The sequence below is a fragment of the Gobius niger genome (assembly GCF_951799975.1).
Source record: "Gobius niger genome assembly, chromosome: 10".
Classification (NCBI taxonomy): Eukaryota; Metazoa; Chordata; class Actinopteri; order Gobiiformes; family Gobiidae; genus Gobius; species Gobius niger.
Genome location: NC_136861.1, coordinates 14,490,222 through 14,510,807, shown reverse-complemented (window position 1 = coordinate 14,510,807; position 20,586 = coordinate 14,490,222). Strand labels below are relative to the sequence as shown.

The 20,586-nt window shown below is 40.3% G+C and overlaps 1 protein-coding gene across 2 annotated transcripts in view; it reads right to left on the bottom strand.

Annotated features, from left to right (window-relative positions):
• The window catches only part of cacnb1 (calcium channel, voltage-dependent, beta 1 subunit), a 73,731-nt gene that overhangs the window by 32,879 nt on the left and 20,266 nt on the right, over nucleotides 1-20,586 (bottom strand). Inside the window, exon 1 of one of the 2 annotated variants that reach the window (XM_079564440.1) lies at nucleotides 14,073-14,295. The exons of the other annotated variant lie outside the window; for it this stretch is intronic. Coding sequence (XP_079420566.1) covers nucleotides 14,073-14,108 — 36 coding nt within the window. The 5' untranslated portion in view covers nucleotides 14,109-14,295. Of the gene's footprint in view, nucleotides 1-14,072; nucleotides 14,296-20,586 lie in introns of those variants that run through there. 2 annotated transcript variants of the gene reach the window in all.

Here is a 20,586-nt window from a genome sequence, read left to right as displayed (position 1 = left end):
TATATAAAGCTCTAATGTGAGTAACCACTGCTTCAGACGAGGTTGGCAGAATATACAGACGGCTCTGTGTCATAGAAGGGGGCGTGGCTTCGCCGAGGGGGAAAATGGAATATTTAGAGAATCACAATTTTTCACTCTTTTTAGCCATTTTCTGGTAGAATATGTACGTATTTATCACACATAAATAAAGTCAAGTGTAAATCGGGCCCATACGGATATTTTCTCAAAGCAGATTGTTCAGTAGAAGTGAAAAAACGGCAGTTGTAGCTAGTGCTAGCTAACTGTTAGCATTAGCACGATGCTAACATGTAGCATCAAGTTAGCATTCTCCGTTATTCATGTATTTATGGGCCGTTGAACCACTTTGCTCCTCCCCATGTCTTTGCATCATTATTTAGTAGAAAACTATATTCATATTTCAGCATTTGTTACGTTTTTGAATAATTAGAGAAAATTTAAATTTTTTCCAAATTGTTTCCCCCCTTAACTGTTTTCAAAAATGACCATATATGGGTGATTCCAGAGACGCCGTCTGTATCTATTCTCCGTTATTTATGTATTTATGGAATGCTGAACCACTTTTCTCCTCTCCATGTCTTTGTATCTTGATTTAGTAGAAAACTATATTCATATTTCAGCGTTTGTAGTTTAGTTATAGTTTTCTACTAAATAAAGATAGAAAGAGGAGAAAAGTGGTTCAGCATTCCATAAATACATAAATAATGGAGAATGCTAACATGGTGCTTCATGTTAGCAGCGTCCTAATGCTAACGCTAGCTAGCGCTTGCTACGACTGTTGTTATTTCACTTCTACTGAACAATCTGCTGTCAATAAACAACCATATGGACCTGATTGAGACTTGAGTTTATTTGTATGTGATAGATACGTTTATATTTTACTAGGAAATGGCTAAAAAGAGTGAAAAGATTCTATTTTCCCCCTTGGCAAGGCCATGCCCCCTTCTATGACAAGATGCAGTCTGTATCTATATCACCAAAAAGAGACGATAATGTGATGAAAACATGAAAAAAGCGGCAAAGGCCTCTGGAGTTGTAAATGTTGTTACTACTTGGATCACAAATTGGAGTCAGTATGATTCCGCCATCTTATCTAATACTAGGTGGGAAAACGGCATTGATTTTTCTTAATTTGCTGCTTCTGGTGAGTGTTTCTTTGCCTGATGAGAACAGCCACAACAGCATCATTTCTCCTCCCACCAGTGTCTGAGTCATGAGTAAAAGGTGCTTAACTCGACTCCAAAATAGTAAATATGAATCATCACTGGCGACTGCTGTGTTGTAATTGCAATAATGTTTCTTTTTTTTTTTTCATTTAAAAACCTGTCAACTTTATCACTTCATGTGTTGGCTTCTATAATATGAATCACATTTCTTATCCATGTGAGCAATATTTCCTTCATTTCAAATTACAGCCAAACAATAAACAAGTATGTTCTTCTGCAATTCACAGATACTGAAGGAGAGCCGTAAAAATTATGGCCTTTCGATACAACGCCTGCTGGTGTGGCTGATGATTAAGTCCTGCTTTAGTCATGGCTTGGTTCTGATTACATCCTGGTTTAGCCTTGATTCACACAGTTTTTCAAGTCAAGGTTCAGCTCACGGTAGGGCTGCTGTGATGATTTCTATATCGACTTATCCTTCAATAAATGACAGAACATTTATAGGCCAAATATTCATCGTCTGTACATTTATTTGCTTTTTTGGTCACATTGAAATGAAGCCAATTTACTCAGAGTTTCCACAATAAGGACAACACTGAGGCCATGGCCGCAGTGAAATATCTCGCAAACCTCTCAAAGGAACAGGCCACCGTATTTTCATACTGAGATACAAGGCCGTGGGAACCCAGGGTGCTGATGGTGTTGCAGCACACCCTGGTGGATGGTTTGTGCCGCTAACCAATCTATGTTCCCATGGATCTGCTGTGATATGTTCTTACCTGAGCTTAGAGTTGATGCATATACCTGTCTGCTCTTTGTGCATGCACTTAGTCACGCACAACGACCAAAGATGTTGTTAGCATTTGGCCTCTCCCAGTATATTCCTATAGCTCCAAACTGGGGTGAAGTTGGAAGCTACCACGCTCTTCCAGGGGCACGCACAAAGACCAGACAGGTACGCAACTCGTCTAAGCTCAGGCAAGAACATATCTCAGTATGGATTTGATTTGATTTATTTTCACATAATAAAACAATAGCATGATTACATCTGGTTTCACAAATGTGATGGAAGGTTGCCGAAAACCCTCAAGGGGCTTAATGAGTGGCAACCTCCATAAGTTAAAATTAAAAGCAAATGTGAGGCATGCAATTGTCAGAAAACACAATACAACGTACATCAATACTGGGTTTAGAAATGGATCCCAAGAGGAAAATAGCAATCACTCAGAAGCAAAGATTTAAGAGATTTTCTAAACTGAATTGGGGAACGCTCCGTGAGAGGAGTTGGCAGGATATTCCATATTTTGGGTCCTCTGTATAGAACACTGAAGTGAGAGTGTCTGGAGCGAGCAAAAGGTGCTCTGAAAAAATCTAAATGCTCTGATGGAAAAACGGTGGCCTGTTCCTTTAAGAGATATAATTTGGTGCCAGTTCCAATTTTGGTCAATGTTGAGTCATTTCAACTCAATTTACCCATCCTTTCTGCAGTAAAAAAAAAAAAAAAGGTGAATATTAATTTGCCATAACACCCAGCCCTAAAAGTAAAGATCAATATCTTTCACAATTAGCAAAATGTGAGCCTTTATTGTTATAGCAATACATGGTGACACAATGGGGTTCTATTTGACTGAGATTTACATATTTTTTGCTAGCACAGCCTAAAACAAAATATAAAGAAGGGGTATTATTATTGCAAGTATTTGTTAATAATCTCAAATGCATCTTTACACTTTGTTGGTTAGAAAATGAAATATTGATTGAAAACAGCTCCCCTTTGCTATGCAGCTGTTTCAAGAAACGATGAAAGGATAAAGCTCGAGAGAGATCGAGAGATGAGGAAAGCATTTTCTGGATAAGTGGGACCTCAGGAGGAGGTTTTGGGGAGCTGGTGCTGTGGTGCTAAAATATAGCCACCTGTGAAGATCCAACAATTACTCAAAGATGCGCTTGTGGCTCGTAACACAACTCCAGGTATGTTTTTTGAAGAGAGAACTACTTTGTAACATAGTCCAAAGCTCTAAAAAGTAGATTTTGTGTAATACTTTCCTTTAACATGAGCAAAAGTTCTCATTTCTTTAGATTTTTGCCTTGTTTTGGTCATGGTTTAGTATGTTTAAAGTCTCGTTTTGACACAAATCGATGATAAAACAAAACAAATTGGTTACGATTGCTGTTTAAATTGAATTGAGCGTCGTGTATTTGCGCTGCCCCAGTCGCTATTATAAATTACAACGTGCGCGGATCAGAAAAGTGGAGCGTGCGAGGGATGTGATGGCCTTGTATCTCTGAGTCACTCCCGATGAATCACAGTCAACAAACACAAACCGCAGAGAAAGTACAGATAGATTTCTTTGTGTGGTCGATACAGGAAACAGAATGGCCTCAAATCGATGCGAGCAATTTTCAATCACAAAAACCCGTCTCCCACCCTCACTCTCGTGTCTCTAATTCGGTTGCGTGCTTCGCTTCACATACACAGTTCAAAATAGCAGCGGGTCAGCTGACGTCAAAGCGGCGACGCCATTGGCCGGCGACAGGTAGAGACCCCGCCAGTGTCATAGTAACCAAAACCATGCGAGGAAGGGAAGACAGAGGCGCGGAACGAGACATATGGGGATCGATAGCACATAAAAGACTCAGGGGGGAATTTACCAAAGGGAAATCGTGTGGAGGCTGTTAAGAGTTTGATCAATGGGCTGCTTCTATTTACAGAGACGATATTAATATTGGTTTGTAAACTAATAAATTCTAATGTTACAACTTTGACAATGCTACCTAATCAATACTTATACTTTTGGACTTTAGACCATTGCTTTTTTTATGTTATATTAGAAATAAGTGCAAGAAATTCAGCCCTAATGTCCAAACTGCTGGATTTGTCCTCTCTGGGCAACAGTTAAAACAAAACTATAAGCAATTGTTGGCAGATACAAAGAAAGATTTGGGCAATGTAAGCGCTGAAATTATCAGAATGAGTCTGGCGAGACTGATGTTTCAAATATATAAGGACTACATTTTGTGTTAACAATGGCAATTAGATCTTAAAGGGATTTTTCGGGATTTTTGACATAGGGCCTTATTTCCTAGTTATCCAGAGTTACTAGCCTAGCGCAACGCAACTCTTCAAATATAAGAACTGCATGAATTACAAAAAAAAACATCTCCAGAAATCAGCAACACTCAGGAAAACTAGATGAGGCCCTATGTCAAAAATCCTGAAATATCCCTTTAATTGCATGTCTAAGCCTGGATAACAAAGTCTGAGTAACTCATTTGAGTAATCGGTGCTAAACCGGAACAATACTAACTAGGGCGGGGACAAAATATCGTATCGCAATACTTTTTGCTGCAATACCAAGTACTTTATCAAGTATCTCAGTACCTGTGTTTCACGGCATTTTTATTAGGGCTGGGACAATCCACTTTTGTCACGATCCGATACATATCACGACACTCAGGCGCCGATCCGATACTGCAATATAGTACGTAAGTCTAACAAGTGACATGTTTGCCTTAAAATGTGTAAATAGTAATGTGCCCAAAGTGTATAAACCAAATGCCAATTGACATTTACTGAAGTGACAAAGTGCAGTGTAACTGTTCCTGGAAAACAAAGTGCCTCCAAACACAAGTGTTGAAAGTATTGCGATACTTGATTAAGTATCGATACTTGGTATTGCGATCCAAGTCTGATCCGATATTTTGTCCCAGTCCTAATTTTTACAGCTATAGCTACACAGCACTTTGTTACATTTTGTATTAATGTATCATGATACGTATCGGATCGGTCCTGAGTATCGTGATTAAAGGTCGACTGCCGATGTTGATTTTTATTGTCCAATACCGATATGCTTGGCCGATATTTTTGACTGATATTTTTCCAAATGTCTGGTCTATAATCCTGTAAAAACATAAATGTTATGGCCGACTATATTTTATTACTTAAAAGTGATTCAATCATAGTTTCTGTCCCAGCTTTGATTACACGCTGCTAGCATTAGCATCCTGCCATTAGCATTAGCATACTGTGCTAGGTGTTGGATTTCTACATGGTGTTCATAAATCCAATTGCGTATGTTAAAAACGCAGTTGATTGAATTGCGATTGAATTCTCCGGGTTCTGAGCTTCAAAATGACTTCAACTTATATTCAATAAACTTGTAGCTAACCAATTTTCATGGCGATGTTTGTCTGTTGCCCTGAGGCCTGGGGGGTTGAGGACTCGCTCTTTCCAATGCAAACAACAGGAAGTCACTTTTATCACTTTCGGTCCCAGAGATATCGTCTTTTTTCAGCGCTAGATCGGCCGGCCGATATATTGGTCGACCTCTAATCGTGATATGTATCAGATCGTGACAAAAGTGTATCGTCCCAACCAATAATACTAACACTAATTCACAGAACTAAGCCAGGATTAGTCTATTATGGCTACAGTAAGTCAAGACAGAATTGTTTTGAAGTAAACAGAAATCCACGGAGAAACAGCAGAATGAGTGGGACGGGACCAGGGCAAAGACAAATCTTTACCAGAACTAAACACATAAACACGGACATTTCAGTAACGGTGCAAATCCTGGAATTTTTTCCCCCGCAAATTCTGATTTCTTTCCTTTTCATTATTCTTTACTGTGTTATTTGACTGTTATTTGACTTTTTCCAACCAAGCTCCTGCAATTTCACTGATGGCTTAAAACTAAACTTAACCAGTTCTGAGGCACAAAGACAAATCCAGTAACACCAGAAGCCGGTGCAACACTCCCACGCGAGGTCCACAGTCCACATCATCATTGTTGCAAAACTTACAATCTACGAATAATTTCCACCAAAACAAAAGGTGTGAATCACAAGTTAGACAATTATCTCCGAGCACTGGGAAGGCGCGAGACATAAGGCATGAGAATTAGCACCGAGACGACTGAAAATAGTTACCGCTCGTGCTCACTGAGGCGAAAATTAAGCAACATGGCGTGGTGCACGGAGGAGGCTGTGTAAAAACGGGACAAAACAATGTTAAAGGAAAGTTTTCAAAGCAACGGCCCGCGGCAAGGAAGTGAGTAAACATGGTTTATCCAGCACTGGCCTTTGTGGAGAAACAAAGAAGAAAGTGATTTCATGGATAGAGATAGCAACGATAATGGAGGGAATTCAAGTGTTAAAAGTTTCATTAAAAAGAGACATTTAAAAGGTTCTGAATCAAATAAATGAATAAAAATAGCGTGCCAGTCTTTCAAAACCCAATGTAGAAAGAAGAGACTTGATAACAGGAAGATGTAAAACAAACAATAGACTCCCCTCTGGAACCAGGTCATCCTAGAAAAAGATATGAAATTTCTAATGACATTTTCCTGGTTGCAGAAAGACAATGTAATCCAATCATTTTAAGTGTGAACAGCCTAAAATAACAATGACGTAAAAGAAATAAAGGAGACCGCCAGGATGATGCTTCAAATGGCTGAAATTTGACGGAGGTGAGCCAATCCTGTCACTGCGTCCTTGGGCAAGACACTCTGGTTTGTGAGTGAGCGCGGATTGGCAGCCAGACCTTTGTTAGTCAAACATGTGAAGAAAATTCTGCTGATGAATGAGATTGTAAATTGACTCTAATATATCACTAATGCATGTGATTACACTAATACGGTGCTAAAACCAGTTTCGATGCCTTTTTTGACAACTTTTTAACCCCTTAAAGTGATAGTCTGTAAGTTTAAATGGTTTGCTAATTGTGTCTACGTGACTGCCTGGGTCTGAAATTTGAGGTAGCATAAGTAAAATTAGATAATAATATTTTTTTTCTGAAGTCCCTCCCTTCGCTGATTTAGAAGAATCAGAATCCCCGGGATACCACTTTGACCAATGAGACGAGCTTTTCCTGTGAACCGGCCTGTAAGTCCCAATCAGGAGGGAGGGCGAGGGGGAGGGAGCTTGATGGTTTACTTTTGAAAATTCTGTTCCTGCTCGCCTCATTTTGCAAACTAGGAGTGGCTTTCTGGGTAAAGTGGGGAGGTTTTCTTTTAGATTGAGCTTTTTCTCTCCTCACTTTGCAAACTTACAGACTATCACTTTAACTGGGGAAGTGTAGCGCCCCATTTGAAAGCTAAGACCTACAAAACTGATCTAAGAATTTTCCTCATGTTGGTTCCGCGTGTTTTTTTTTTTTACTGCTTTTTCATCACTTTTTGTCGCCTTTTTTGCTGTGTTTTTGTCGCTTTTAGTTGCATTTTTGTTGCTTAGTTTGTTGGATTTTTTAACGCTTTTTTGGTGCGCTTTTGTCGATTTTTTGTAGGCTCACCCTATGATTATGATGTGTCTTTTAACTTTATCTTGAGCTGTGGACGAAGTAGGAAAATCGGACTCACTAAAAACAGGATCAGTCATTTGTGCCACAAGTCATTCCACAATTAAACAATGTGCATTTTTATTTGTCATTATTCATGAACTGTATAACTATTATTTCTTCTAAGTACCTAAAACTGCATTTTGTTTAGACTCTGCACAGCTGGTCGGACCAGAGAGGGAGATTATCTATAAAATATAGCTAATGATTTTATCCTTGAGACTGGACATCGATGTTTGGGTGTGGCTTGATCCCAGGCCTGTTGCTGTTGGATAATGTCTGGAGACATTATTGTGGAGAATGTTGTCTTTGTGTCTGTTTTTACTCACTGCAAATCAGGACAATACATTTTCTACAAATTCTACTGCTACTGTGCACGGGCATTGAGAACAAGCTTCGGCTGAAATGTTGTAGTATGTAACAAAAGCTTCTGAAACATACTTGCCCCAAACTTAAAATAAATAAAACACTGTTCCATAGTAATATTTAATGAAGATCCTTTGCTTCATGAAGCTTCTCCCACATGAACAAGGCACAGACCTGTTCCTTTCGTAGAGAATTTCATAGATATGGTGCTCTTTCAAATTGCCATGGGACGCTTTGATGATTTTCATTGGCTGATGCCGATATGCTTGTCCAATATTTTTGGCAGATTTTTCCAAATGTCTGATCTAAAATCCTGTAAAAACATAAATACTCTCCAGCACTGGCCAATTTTATTCTATTACTTTAGGTGATCCCCTCACAGCTTTGATTGGTTGTCGTTAGCATTAGCATACTGTTGCTAGCCACGGCATTTTGCCCTTATCAGCGGTTGAATTCTCCGAGTTCTGTGCGTGAAAATGACATGCAGCCTGCTCAGTCGCACATAAAGACAAATGATGTTGTTAGCATTTAGCCTCTCCTCCTCTCCTCTATGGGGCCAGACGGGGTGGAGGTAGAAGCGACCAAGCTCTTCCACATTACTGCACGGCTGTCGAAGTGCTCCTAAGGTATTATTACGCCTTACAATATAGTTCCCCTTTTTATCCGCTTAGAAAATCGACATCAACTCGTCAAGCTAAGCTAAGAACATATATCTCAGCAAGCAAAAACCGTGGCCTATTTCTTAAACACACTTATAGTTAGTAATTTTCATCATTGGGGGCAGTTCCTATCACTTTCCTGCATATAACTGAAAGTATTTTATCTACACTCTTGCCTCATACTGCATTTGATTAGTTTTATGTTGATGTTTTTATTGATTCTTTCTTGTATTTATGCAACTGTGAAGCACTTTGAATTGCCTTGTGTATGAATTGTGCTCTACAAATAAACTTGCCTTGCCTTGCCTTTCGGTCCCGATTTTTGTATTTTCATCAGCACTAGATTAGCCAAAAGCCAATATTGTAAAATCGGCCCAATATACAGTACATGTCGACCTCTAGTCTCTTCTGTGTGTTTTTTATTTAGTCATAGTAATTTAGTTTTTGTCTAATTTTAGCCAGCAAAAATATGACGAAATATTTTAACATATTAACACTGGTCCCCCGCCGGTGTCTGCTTTCTGTTCGGCGCCATAATCAGAAAGAGTTATACACTAGGGAAGGATTTTGGGCTGCTTTACTAAAGTGTGAACATGTCACCCAATAAATTCTATTTGAGCAGATGGATCACTTCACTTTGTTGTTTGACTGTCGAGGCATCAACGGTAACACTAACACTAATCGTCTTCTCTGATAAAAGATACTTATCAGCCTGTGTGATTTTTAACTGCATCAAAAAAAAGCCATTACGTTAGATTTCCTTTTCTCATTACTTCTATCTCCCTCTTGTCTTTGGGCAATGTCCCGAATCCTGCAACATTCACGTCACATCCGAACGGAGATTGAGCCTAAAAGCAGTGGGACAAAAACCAGTGAGCTACAACAGACTATTCAGTACGTCTCGATAACAATGACAGGTTTATTGACTAAGTACATGGTCGATGACTGCGGATGCTCATGTCGCTTTTATTTTCTGTCAAAGGAGTCAGTGTCATGGCAACTATAGAGCCGGGGGAGATGAGTCACGGACAGCAACGCGAGAAATGACAATTTTTCACAAAGAAGAAGGGAACTCCGAGAGAGAGGACGTGCTGCTAAGAACACAGAGGAGGTGAAGCGATGTCGTAGAAAGACGAGTGGGTGTATAATGGCGAATGATCCTCATGGACTCCAAGGCTATTACAGCAGAATACAGGTAACATTTATTTAGGAGGAACTGATCAATTAGAGCTATTTTGAGCGCTGAATGACACGACCATGACAGGCCAAACTGTAGCTTCAGCCACTCCGAAGCACTAACAATCACAATCAGGCTGACGGGGAGAATAGATCCATCAAACTCGTGATTCTTGGAAAGTTTACCCACTGAACCACAGTCCACATAGAGAGCATAGAGATCAGCAATGCCTTACGCTCCCGAAATGTTCTTATCTCAAGCATCAGGGCGCACTCAGGAGTCCAGTGGTGAACGTTATCCTAGTTATTTTTTAAATTCATGCAATCCCAGGCTATATATTTGAAGAGTTTAGTGGTGCTAGGCCTGTGCTAGGCTAGCGCATGTCTATGGTGACTAGTAGCCTGCATTAAAAACAGTCTGACCCAAGCACAGTGCACCTGAGGCAAATCACTTATAACACCAGACTAACGATATAAATGTCTGTGTTGACTGAATGATTTCTTAAATATAACCATTTTGCATTTAAAATAAATTATATTTGAGCAGCTTCTTGGTTGTAAGCTACGCAGCGGCGGAATGATCTGCTAGGTTACCGGATCTACAGTAGTTTGTTTACCTGCGGCCAGCTTTACTACAAGTGGAATTCACAAAGGAGCTTTATAGGACTACCCGATGATTTGGAAGAGGTTTTAAAATGCAGGCTACTAGTTACCATAGACATGCGCTAGCCTAGCACTAGCCTAGAATCACTAAACTCTTCAAATATATAGCCTGATAAACCAGACACGGTCAGACACGGTAAACAAGTTGCTAAGGCCTAGCTGAACCAATCACGACCGTCACAGAGAAATGACAAGGCTATATCACTCGCTGCACCACTATGTTGTTAGTTCAATCAACATTAACATTAGCCAAAACTAATCATGGATGAAGTAGTCGTTCTCACGCGTTCTCCACGTGAGTTTATATTCACTTCACATTTTTTGAATTGGACTACGGCTGTCGTCACGTCCGCTAATTGGTTTATTTCACTGACAATCTGTGCGCGTTAGGCTCGCCCGTTCAAACTGCTCCAATTGCTCCGTGACCAGACTAATTCCCTGCCAGGCAATCAAATATAAGGACTGCCTGAATTAAAAAAAAAAATTAAATCTCCTGAAATCAACAACACTAGGAAATGAGGCCCTATGTCAAAAATCCTGAAATATCCCTTTTTATCCTCTTAACCTCTTAACCCCCACCTGAACGGAGCATATTTTCTCCTGTTTGGCTTTCCCCAAAACTAAAAGCTTCTTGAAAAAAGTGCCAAAACAACAACGAAATTGCGATGAAAACGAGGATGAAAATACAACAAAAACGTGACGGAAAAAACTATGGATAAAAAAAAAAAAAGTGACCAAAAGCGATGAAAATGTGGCAAAAAATGTGACGAAAATCCAACAAAAGGCGATGGAAATTAAAAAAAAAAGTGAAGACAATGAGAAGAAAAAGCTCCATTTAGATGAGTTTTGTAGGTCTTAGCTTTCAAATGGCTAAATGGCTCCAGAGAAAACCTTTCGGTGGCCATTGTTGTTTTTAAAAATAACCGTCAAGCATTGGAGTTTGTCAGTCGGCTTTTTCCGTCTACTTTTTTTTCCACCCGTTTTAACTAAAGTCACCCATTAACACTTCCACTGAGCATCTGTCTGCTGATAATTCCTTTTTATAGCTTGAGGACCAAAGAAGTGCCTTTTATTCAGTGAGGACGAAGAAGTGTAAAATAAATGTTTTCCAACACAGCCGGGTCTGGGTGTTTGGTGCAGGAGGCAGAGAGTTCTGAATACTGTGTGTGAGGAGTGATTATAGAATAGTACGTGACGACCCAGAAAGAGGAAAGTGTCGATGGCAGTTATAGACAAGGCCAGTGCATTTTAAAATAGGTCGGCTCAGGTTATTATCCTTGAAACATGAAAGTTTCACAAAATGAACTGAAGCGATCAATAATTCAACATAGAGAGAGATTGGACTGACTTTGACCTGTAGCTTCACAGATTTCCTATTATTTTGATGGAAAAATGATCATTGTCTTTGACTAAAAAGTACCTATGGATTTTTTCAGTAAATGACAATTTAACCTCTTAACTCCCTCCTGAACCAATCAAATTTTCTCCAGTTTGGTTTTGCCCAAAGCTTCTTGAAAATAGCTTAAAAATGGCCACAAATGAGGAAGGAAATGCAAATAAAACGCAAGAAAAAGCAATGAAATAAAGCCAATGAAAAAGCAACAAAGAAATTATAAAAACATAGCGAAAACACGATTAAAATCTATGCAGAAAGCCACAAAAACGCCACAAAAAGTGCCAAAAAAGTGATGCAAAAACGTGGCAAGAACTTTTCAAAAAATTTACCAAGAAGTTACAATCACTTTTGTAGGTCTTAGCTTTCAAATGAGGCGTTACACTGTTGCTCTCCAGTCAAGAAGCTTTTAGATATAGGTAAAGCCGAACTGGAGAAATGCCTGAACCGAGTGCATTTTCTACAGTTCGGCTGTACCCAAATCTAAAAGCTGCCCGGTTTAAGAGGTTAACAAACAACCCTAAACAAACCATGAGGTGTTATTGCATTGTAATTTAATCTACAGGGTCGTGTGTTTTTCCGGGTCAAAGGGTTTTCTGTTACTTAGCCTTGAGTGTTTAACTTTCAAGTTACTGTTACCACCCATTAGTAATTAAAAATATGATTTGTCACACTGGTTACAGTCAAAGGTGGGTCAAGAAGCTAAAATATTTAACCTCTTAACCAAGTGCATTTTCTCCAGTTCGACTTTACCCAAATCTGAAACTTTACAGATCTGTATCCTCTTGTTGCTGTGTTGTCGCAACCATTTCTTTTCATTGCTTTTTTGTAGCTCTTTTTTTTGTCAATTTTTCATCACATTTCTGTTGCTCTTTTATTGCTCTTTTTTGGCTTTATTGCTGCATATTCGTCGCTTTTTCGTCACTTTTTAAAGCAATTTTGCCACTATTCAGTTGCCCTTTTGTGCCGTTTTTGTTGCTTTTTCGTCACACATTTTTGACACTTTTCGGTTAACCTTTGCCACTCTTTTGACACTTTTCAAATTTGGGCAAAGCCAAACTGGAGAAAATGTGCTCGGTTCAGGTGGGGGTTAAAGTGATAATCTGTAAGTTTGCAACGTGGGGGGAGATAGAGTGAAATTTGAAAGCAAACAATCAAATCCCTCTCCTCTTTAACCAGAAAGCCCTTCTTAGTTTGTAAAATGAGGAGAGCAGGGACAGAATTGTCAAAATTGAACAATCAAGCCCCTCCCCCTCCCTCCTGATTGGACCTGACAGGCTGGTTCACAGGAAAACTCGTCTCATTGGTCAACACGGGAGGATACTAGACTCTGATTAGTTGCAGGAGGGACTTTACAAGAAATAATGTTTATATATTAAACTTTACATCAAAATGCAAGACCAGGTGGGAGATTTTGAACATTTAGTAACATTTGTAATACATGTAAACTTCCAGACTATCACTTTAAGGTTATTCAAGTATGAGTATTTTAAAACATTCGAATTATAATGTTGCTCAGGCAAAAAAGTACTTAGTGAAAATCTTACTTGACTGAGTACCTGTAATAGGGTAAAAATCAGATTTTTGTGTTAGTGTTGATGCACAAGGACCAGCCAAACATAAACATAAAAGAATGAAAGGTTTGATTTTTAATACGCCATTATAAATCAAATTGTTTTCATATTAACGTAAGGTTTTTGTCACTCATTGTGTAAAGAATGACTGCACGTAAGTCAAGTAAGAGTAATGCTACTTCGAAATAGCATGACTCAAGTAGAAGTTAAGTACTGTGTGATAAAAATACTCAGTTCACGAGGTTCCTCAAGTACATGAATATAACTGTTAGAAATGCCATCTTCAAATGTCTTATAAATCACATAATTCAAGTCGAGTATGTCAAGTGTCCCATACATTTAACAACATAGCCAGAAAAATGACATGTAATGGTCCAATGTGAAGCCAAGGCCTGAATCAGGGGCACTCGCGGGACCAAAGCCCCCCAGAAAAGGCCAGTATCCCGGGACAGCAAGTGCACATAGCAGCGGAGGCGAGCGGTTGGGACTGGTAGTGTCTAATTAAAAACACAGCGCCTTTGCCGAGCAGCTGAGGCCCGACCCAAAATGGACAGGCCGTTTTGAAGTCCACTTTACACAAGAGCAAGGGGGGGAAGAGAGAGTGCTAATGACTGCTATCTGTCTGCTGTCGGGACAACTTCAAATCCTGGCCCGAGTGAAACGTTACACAAATCCAAGTAAGAGATTGAAAGTTTTGAGAGGAGTATTGAAAGGATTTCTTACCACGACGGGCCGGTGGATTCTCTCGCTCCTCTCCATACTTTTGTTTGCCCCGCTCGCCCCGATCCACGGCAAACCCAGAGGCGAACTTAGACCGGACTATTGTGTGTAGAAGTTGTGTAGTTGCCCCCGTTGTATCGGTGTATATGCAGGAAGGAGAGCTGGCTGGCGACCCGAAGTGAGAGAACAGAAGCACCTTCCTAACCTCCCCTGAAACAGCCGATCTATCCCACCCCCCGCGTCCCACACACACACACACACTCGCGGGATGGGGGCAACGTGAACCTTGTCAAAAGGAAGGCAGCGAGAGAGTTAGACGGGGGGGCTCGGGTTGCAAGACTTGTGCTACATTTGCAAACTGGGGAAATATATTTAGCCTTGGCCGCGGCAGAAAGAGATCCACAAGTAGGAGGCTTGGTATGTGACTGTCAGACATTCAATGCCCCCCCGGTGAGTGACGTGAGCGGGACGGGGGCGGGCGGGATAAGGGGCAGTGTCCGGAGTGAGCGCGCACCAACCCCGACGTGACTAATGTTATGATGGCATTGTGTAGGATTGGTGTGTCCGGAATCGGGATTAGAGCGAATATTAAAATTAGAGCTGTGTGATATATTGACAAATTAGGAAACGCAATATCCATGTTACAGAAAAGCCACAAAATAACACAAAGATTTTTGAGGCGTTCCATCTGACTGAGATTTTACATATTTTGACAATCATAGCCTTGTTAAAATGTTTGGTAAAACAAAAAGTAGTTTATAATACATCAATTTTCAGCCTGGTATATGGTCCTGTAATAGTATTTTTACCTTTAGTTTTTTGGTTTCTTTTTGAAAGACACTAGGTAGAAACAAAAATGTACAAGAGCTAAAAGTACAAGCGCTGGATCCGGGAGGCCATAGAGATCCATCAATAGAGATGAGGGCGCCTTTACCCTGGCGCACACATGGGACGCACTTCTCCACTAACCAGCACTCGGCGGAAGGCGTGGCCACACTGACAGGTTTATTGCTTATGTCAGTGTGGCCACGCCTGGGAATAACAACATCCCAATAAGAGACGCATCATGCACGTCGGGAGACGCCTCTGACGAAGATGGAAGTAGTTCCTTGTCCGTCGAAACGCGTAAGGTATTTAAACATTTTTGTTTCTACCTAGTGTCTTTCAAAAAGAAACCAAAAAACTAAAGTTTATTACTCAAGAAGACATAATGAATGTAATAAAAGAAGTATTTTTACCTGTTTAATCTCTCAAAACAAACAATCCTTGTTTAATTGAATAAAATACTGCATTGAGATTGTTTAGTGAAGCATCGCAATAATATAGTTTCTGCACTAGGGATGCACTGATCCGATACTGGTATTGGATATCGGAGCCGATACTGGAAAAGAATACAATATATTTTCTTTAAGATAGTTTTGGCTCTCAATGCTTTAAAAACACAACTTTTACCACTTAAATCATGCTGTATATCATTGTAAAGCTAAGAACCTGAAGAATTCAATCGCTGATTTAGGTTTAACCCCTGCAAATGTAGCCTTGATCGCAAAGCAAAATGCTGCGCTAGCAATAGCATGCTAAAGCTAGTGGAAGCATGCTAATGCTAATGAAAATCAATCAAGGCTGGGTCAGAAACTATGATAGAAATACGTAAAGAAGCCTAATACAATAAAATAACCACTGCTGAAGCCAAGTGTTTGTATTTTAGTTTAACAAATAACTGATCACATATTTGTAATGATCAGATCACTTTATATGAGTTGTATATATTAATGTAAGCTAAAATCTGTCACATAACCAAGGATATTTAGTGTAGAAAAGTCCAGTGATCCTTGTTTAATGTTCATCCTTTAGTAGTAGTAGTAGAAAATGTATTGTCCCCGTGGGGAAATTCATTTGCGTACACAAATACAATAATGACCACAGCAGAAAGATCCAAACATTGACAACATACAAAGAACAAACCACGGCCCGTCAACCTCGGTTTAAATTATGTTAAAATCATTATCTACATTCCTTAAAAACCTTCTCTGACAGACCAGCTGTGCAGAGTTTATCAATAGATATAATTGACAAATGATCTGGAACATGGCAATAAACTAACTTTATTGATCTTAAAATGGAGAAAAGAGTCAATTCAATTTCTCCCTCAGAGAAAGACACGTTTAAGAAAGTCTCTTGGTATCGGTTAATATCGCATATCGGCAGACACTCAAACCCCAGTATCGGTAGCAAAAAAGCTGGATCGGTGCATCTCTATTCTGCACTTCAAAAAACATATCGAACATGGCATTTTTTTCCCATAACAACCAGCTCAAATCAAAAAGGGCTTCAGTTCATAATAGACAGTTATATCACATTGAGAAACTGCCTTGAAAGCTTCTGGATGGATGGCGAAACATCTTCAACTATTGTGTCTCACATCAACTTAAATTTGGCATTTCAACCACATCTAAAAAAAAAAAAAAACACTGAAAAACCATGGATGAAGTAGTTGATCGAATATCTGAATTGTCAGTAGCTAATAATGAATGTGAAAACAAATTGCTACATTGATTTGTGTATTTGACTCCTCTTGCATTTAAAGTTGATAACTCAAATTCTCTTTTATGTTTCTTGTGGATGAATTGACAATAAAAGCCAATCAAAGACCTCAACAAACAGAACTCCCTGATCCGATGCAACGGGTAAAAACTAGGGCCAGGACTTTTTTTAATGAATTACGATTAATTCATGAGGTTTAGCGAGATTAGAAATATTCATCGAAATAAATGAATAACACTTTACTTTAGCGGCACAGACACTTTTTCAGTTTCCTTTTTCCTGCGAGACGTTGCTTAGGGACGAACACGGCGTGAAGCCAAACACAATTTCACTGTCAAACTGGTTCATGCGCACAGTTAAGCCTACATAAACTAAACTATCATTCTCCAAAATAGATCAAACTGATATTGTCTTTGAAGTGTTTGAAATGATCACACAGGCCTCACATCTTTTAGGAAAACACAAAGAAGCATCTGAAATATACCTCAACCCCGAATTAATGATGCTTAAATGCGATTAATTGTGATTAATGAATTACAAAGGCCATAATTAACTCGACTTTTTTTTGTTTTTTAACGAGTCCCACCACTAAAAACACAGTGTTGCACGAGCCACTGCTGGGTTTGCCGTGGCGCTGCTGTGTCCTCCACCAGAGGGCGCCCTGTTAGCGGCGTGGCAGCGGTGGGGTAGGTGCTCCCTGAGGCAGAGGAGGCAGATGGTGCTGTGGGGAGCTCACAGCAGACAGTGGCCTCTGCTGGGCTTCATCTGTCGGGGCCAAGGGGAGAGCGGCCCGGGTCTGTACCTCCAGCAACGCAACCTTTACCCACCACACAGGGCGGGGCGGGGGGCAGAGCTGGAAAACAGAGCTAAACTACATAATCAAGTCTGAAAATTATTATTTTTTGTCATATTTCCAGCCCCTATTGAAAGTATTTGAGATATTAATTTGTTTTTAGTCTAGATTTCACCTGATACTTGATTTATTTTCTTGTAGAAGAGTGAAACAATGTTGCCACTGGAGTAGAGACTTGTTATTAGTTTTATATAGCGCCTTTATAACAATGGCTAACATGAAATTAAGGAAGCACAAACCATTTCTATAGTCTGAGAAAGCTACACATGCACAATGGACAATATGCAGGATAATGCGGGAGGAATTGTGTGAGCTAGAAATGAGTTGGATCGGCAGCAAACAGTTTATAATCAACCTCCTTCTTCCACGGTTTGAAAACAGGGAAAACAGGCTTTAACATTTTAGATAATGGTAAGAATATGACTGATCTTATTTTGTGATACTAGTATTAACCAATGGAGTTTGTATTATTCATAACATTACAATCTGAGAAAATGAATTTCCATTGACTAATTTGAATACTGTCATGAACCCGGTGACCTCCCCCTCCTCAGCTGCCTGTCAATACGCCGCTCCTTTTCATTATCGCTGAGGAAGAGCGTGGCCTTGTGTCCTCTGAAGGACACAGTGAATTGGGCCCTTCATGCTCTGATCTGGGACACATCTGTTACATGTTGCTCATCAACATTGCACTTCATTCCCAATCTCATGCTCTAATACGCAATATTGACCTCATTTTGAGAATGTACCACCCAATAAAACCGACAGGAAATGTTACGCCTTTAATCGTTTCTATCTAAATAATACCTTTTGCCGAGAGAGGATTCGTTCTGAATGGTTTAGGGCTGCGCTTGATTTTTCAATCTTGCTTTTTTCTGCATGGTATTTCTCATATACAGAAAAGCACTGTGTAACGATGAGACAGCAGACGGGGGATTTGCTAGTGATACAAACTGGTAGAAATGCAGTGAAAAATGCCAAGAAAAAGATGATTCCTTATCCCTATTGGAGCTATCAACTACACGTCAAAGCTTGTTGCTACTATAGGGTATGGCCCGCTGCTGATAGCCACGCTCCACTGCTCTGGCACCGGCACACTCCTCAGTGAGCGGGAGGCAGCGTGACCAGATCGTGTTGTCACACACCTGGGACCGAGCCGAGCCGAGGAAGCCCTGGTTATGGTTTGGTGCTGGGCCATGTCTGGGGCACCCTCCATTGATGTCACCAGACACACGACCACATTTATATCTGGAGGGCGTGGCTGTCACCAAAACCAGCCACAACAAAGCTCTCTAGATGAGATAAAGGATCTGTATCATGCTATTTTAGCCATTCCAAAGTAAAGTATATGATATATTGTACCACTACCACTACCACTATAGAGCACTCATTTTTGTGAGTATTTTCTGGAGGTATTCTTCCAATGGATTGGATTCAGTTAACTCCACCCCTTCTCTTCACTCATACAACTTTGCCGTAGTAGAAATATAAATAAAGTTATTTCACAATGCAGTTATAAGGAGTTGACATCTGCAACACAGCTTCACAAATGGCTAACACACGCTTGTTTTATTGACTCCTGGCCGCTCCATCACATTATGGGACTCGCGTTGGTTATAAAAGTTAATCCACTTTCATTCTGGCGAAGGTTCACCAAACATCCATCAAGAGACAGTCACAGACAAACATGATTTTGGCTGATAGTCGCTGAATCCCGGAGAGAAGGTTGAATAAAGTCCGGTCCTCTCGTAGCCAAACACGCTTTTTTGCCACATTATCGTTAGTAAGAAAAAAGAACAGGCGGGTCCAGAGTAGGTTAGAAAGAGCTCCTTCACAGCTTTCGGAGCAAACATGACATCTGTTCAGACGCTCAGGGGGTGCGTTTGTTTTCCATGTAGGGGCAGCGCGGACGAGTCAGGCACCTCCAGAAATAATACAAAAGCTGTTTTACAAATTAAAATCAGGCCGTAAGCATAGAATTAAGACAATACATTACAGACGTCGAGCACTTCCGTTCCGCTCTGACGACACAACTGAGCAGGTCAGTCGTTTTCCAGGAGGGAGTGGAGGCGCTGCTCAGAGAGGAGTGCGTGAATGAAGCCAAAAAACACTCTGGGCGTGTTTTTGATTCGAAGGAAATAGCATAACAACATGGTTAAAAGCTCCAAAAAGTCTATTTTGTATGATATAGGCCCTTTAAATGTTGGCAACTCTTTTGAATGTAAGTCCAGTAGTTTTGTTTGAACGTACAATATGATTGCAGTGTCTTTAAGTATCTAGAAAGGTGCTATTATTATTATTATTATTATTATTATTATTACTATTATTATTATTATTATTATTATTATTATTATTATTGGGGTGGCGCATTGGTCAACTCTCTGGCTGCACAGCAAGTAGCCTTGAGTTCGATTTCTGGACTGGGTGGGGCCTTTGCATGTTCTCCCTGTTTTCTCTACAACTATAAGCATCTGAAACATACAAGGTTTTATCAACATCCCCTAATGTTTCTTTTAAATCCAAGTGCTCCTTTGATAAGTAGTATTTCTGTCACAGGAGCGGACATATTGCCGATGTGCCCAGTGGCAGACGAGCGCCGCATTTTTTCTCCTGTTTCTTGCTGTCCTCTTATCACACCTTCATAGACGGAGCGAGAGAGAGAGAGAGAGAGAGAGAGAGAAAAGAGTGTGGTTTTTTTCCTGTTGAACTCGACACAAAAACCCACATCCTCGAAAAGGCGTAGGCTGCACCCACTCGCCACCGCGTAGCCTACAGTATCTAACGGCGCTCTTCTCTTTCGCCCGCTCCATCCCACGTTGCTCTGGCGTGTGTGTGTATGCGCGCTCGCGTTTGTGGAGATTCACTGGCCCCGGTTGCCTGGGTAACCGGGGCGAGCGGCGTGTATAGCCAGCCAAGTCGAGCGCTGCCGTTAGCTGCTTTCGGTGTGTGGGCGAGCGTGAGACAGACAGTGCAGCCTATACAGTGCTCGCTTCACAAACGGGCTGAGGTATAGGCCATAGGAAACCCGTGTGAGTCATTTTCTTTGGATTGGATGCCACATACAGAACTGGGAATGTGTCTGAAATCAATTTGTGTATAACGCCATTTGGGCTGTTTAGG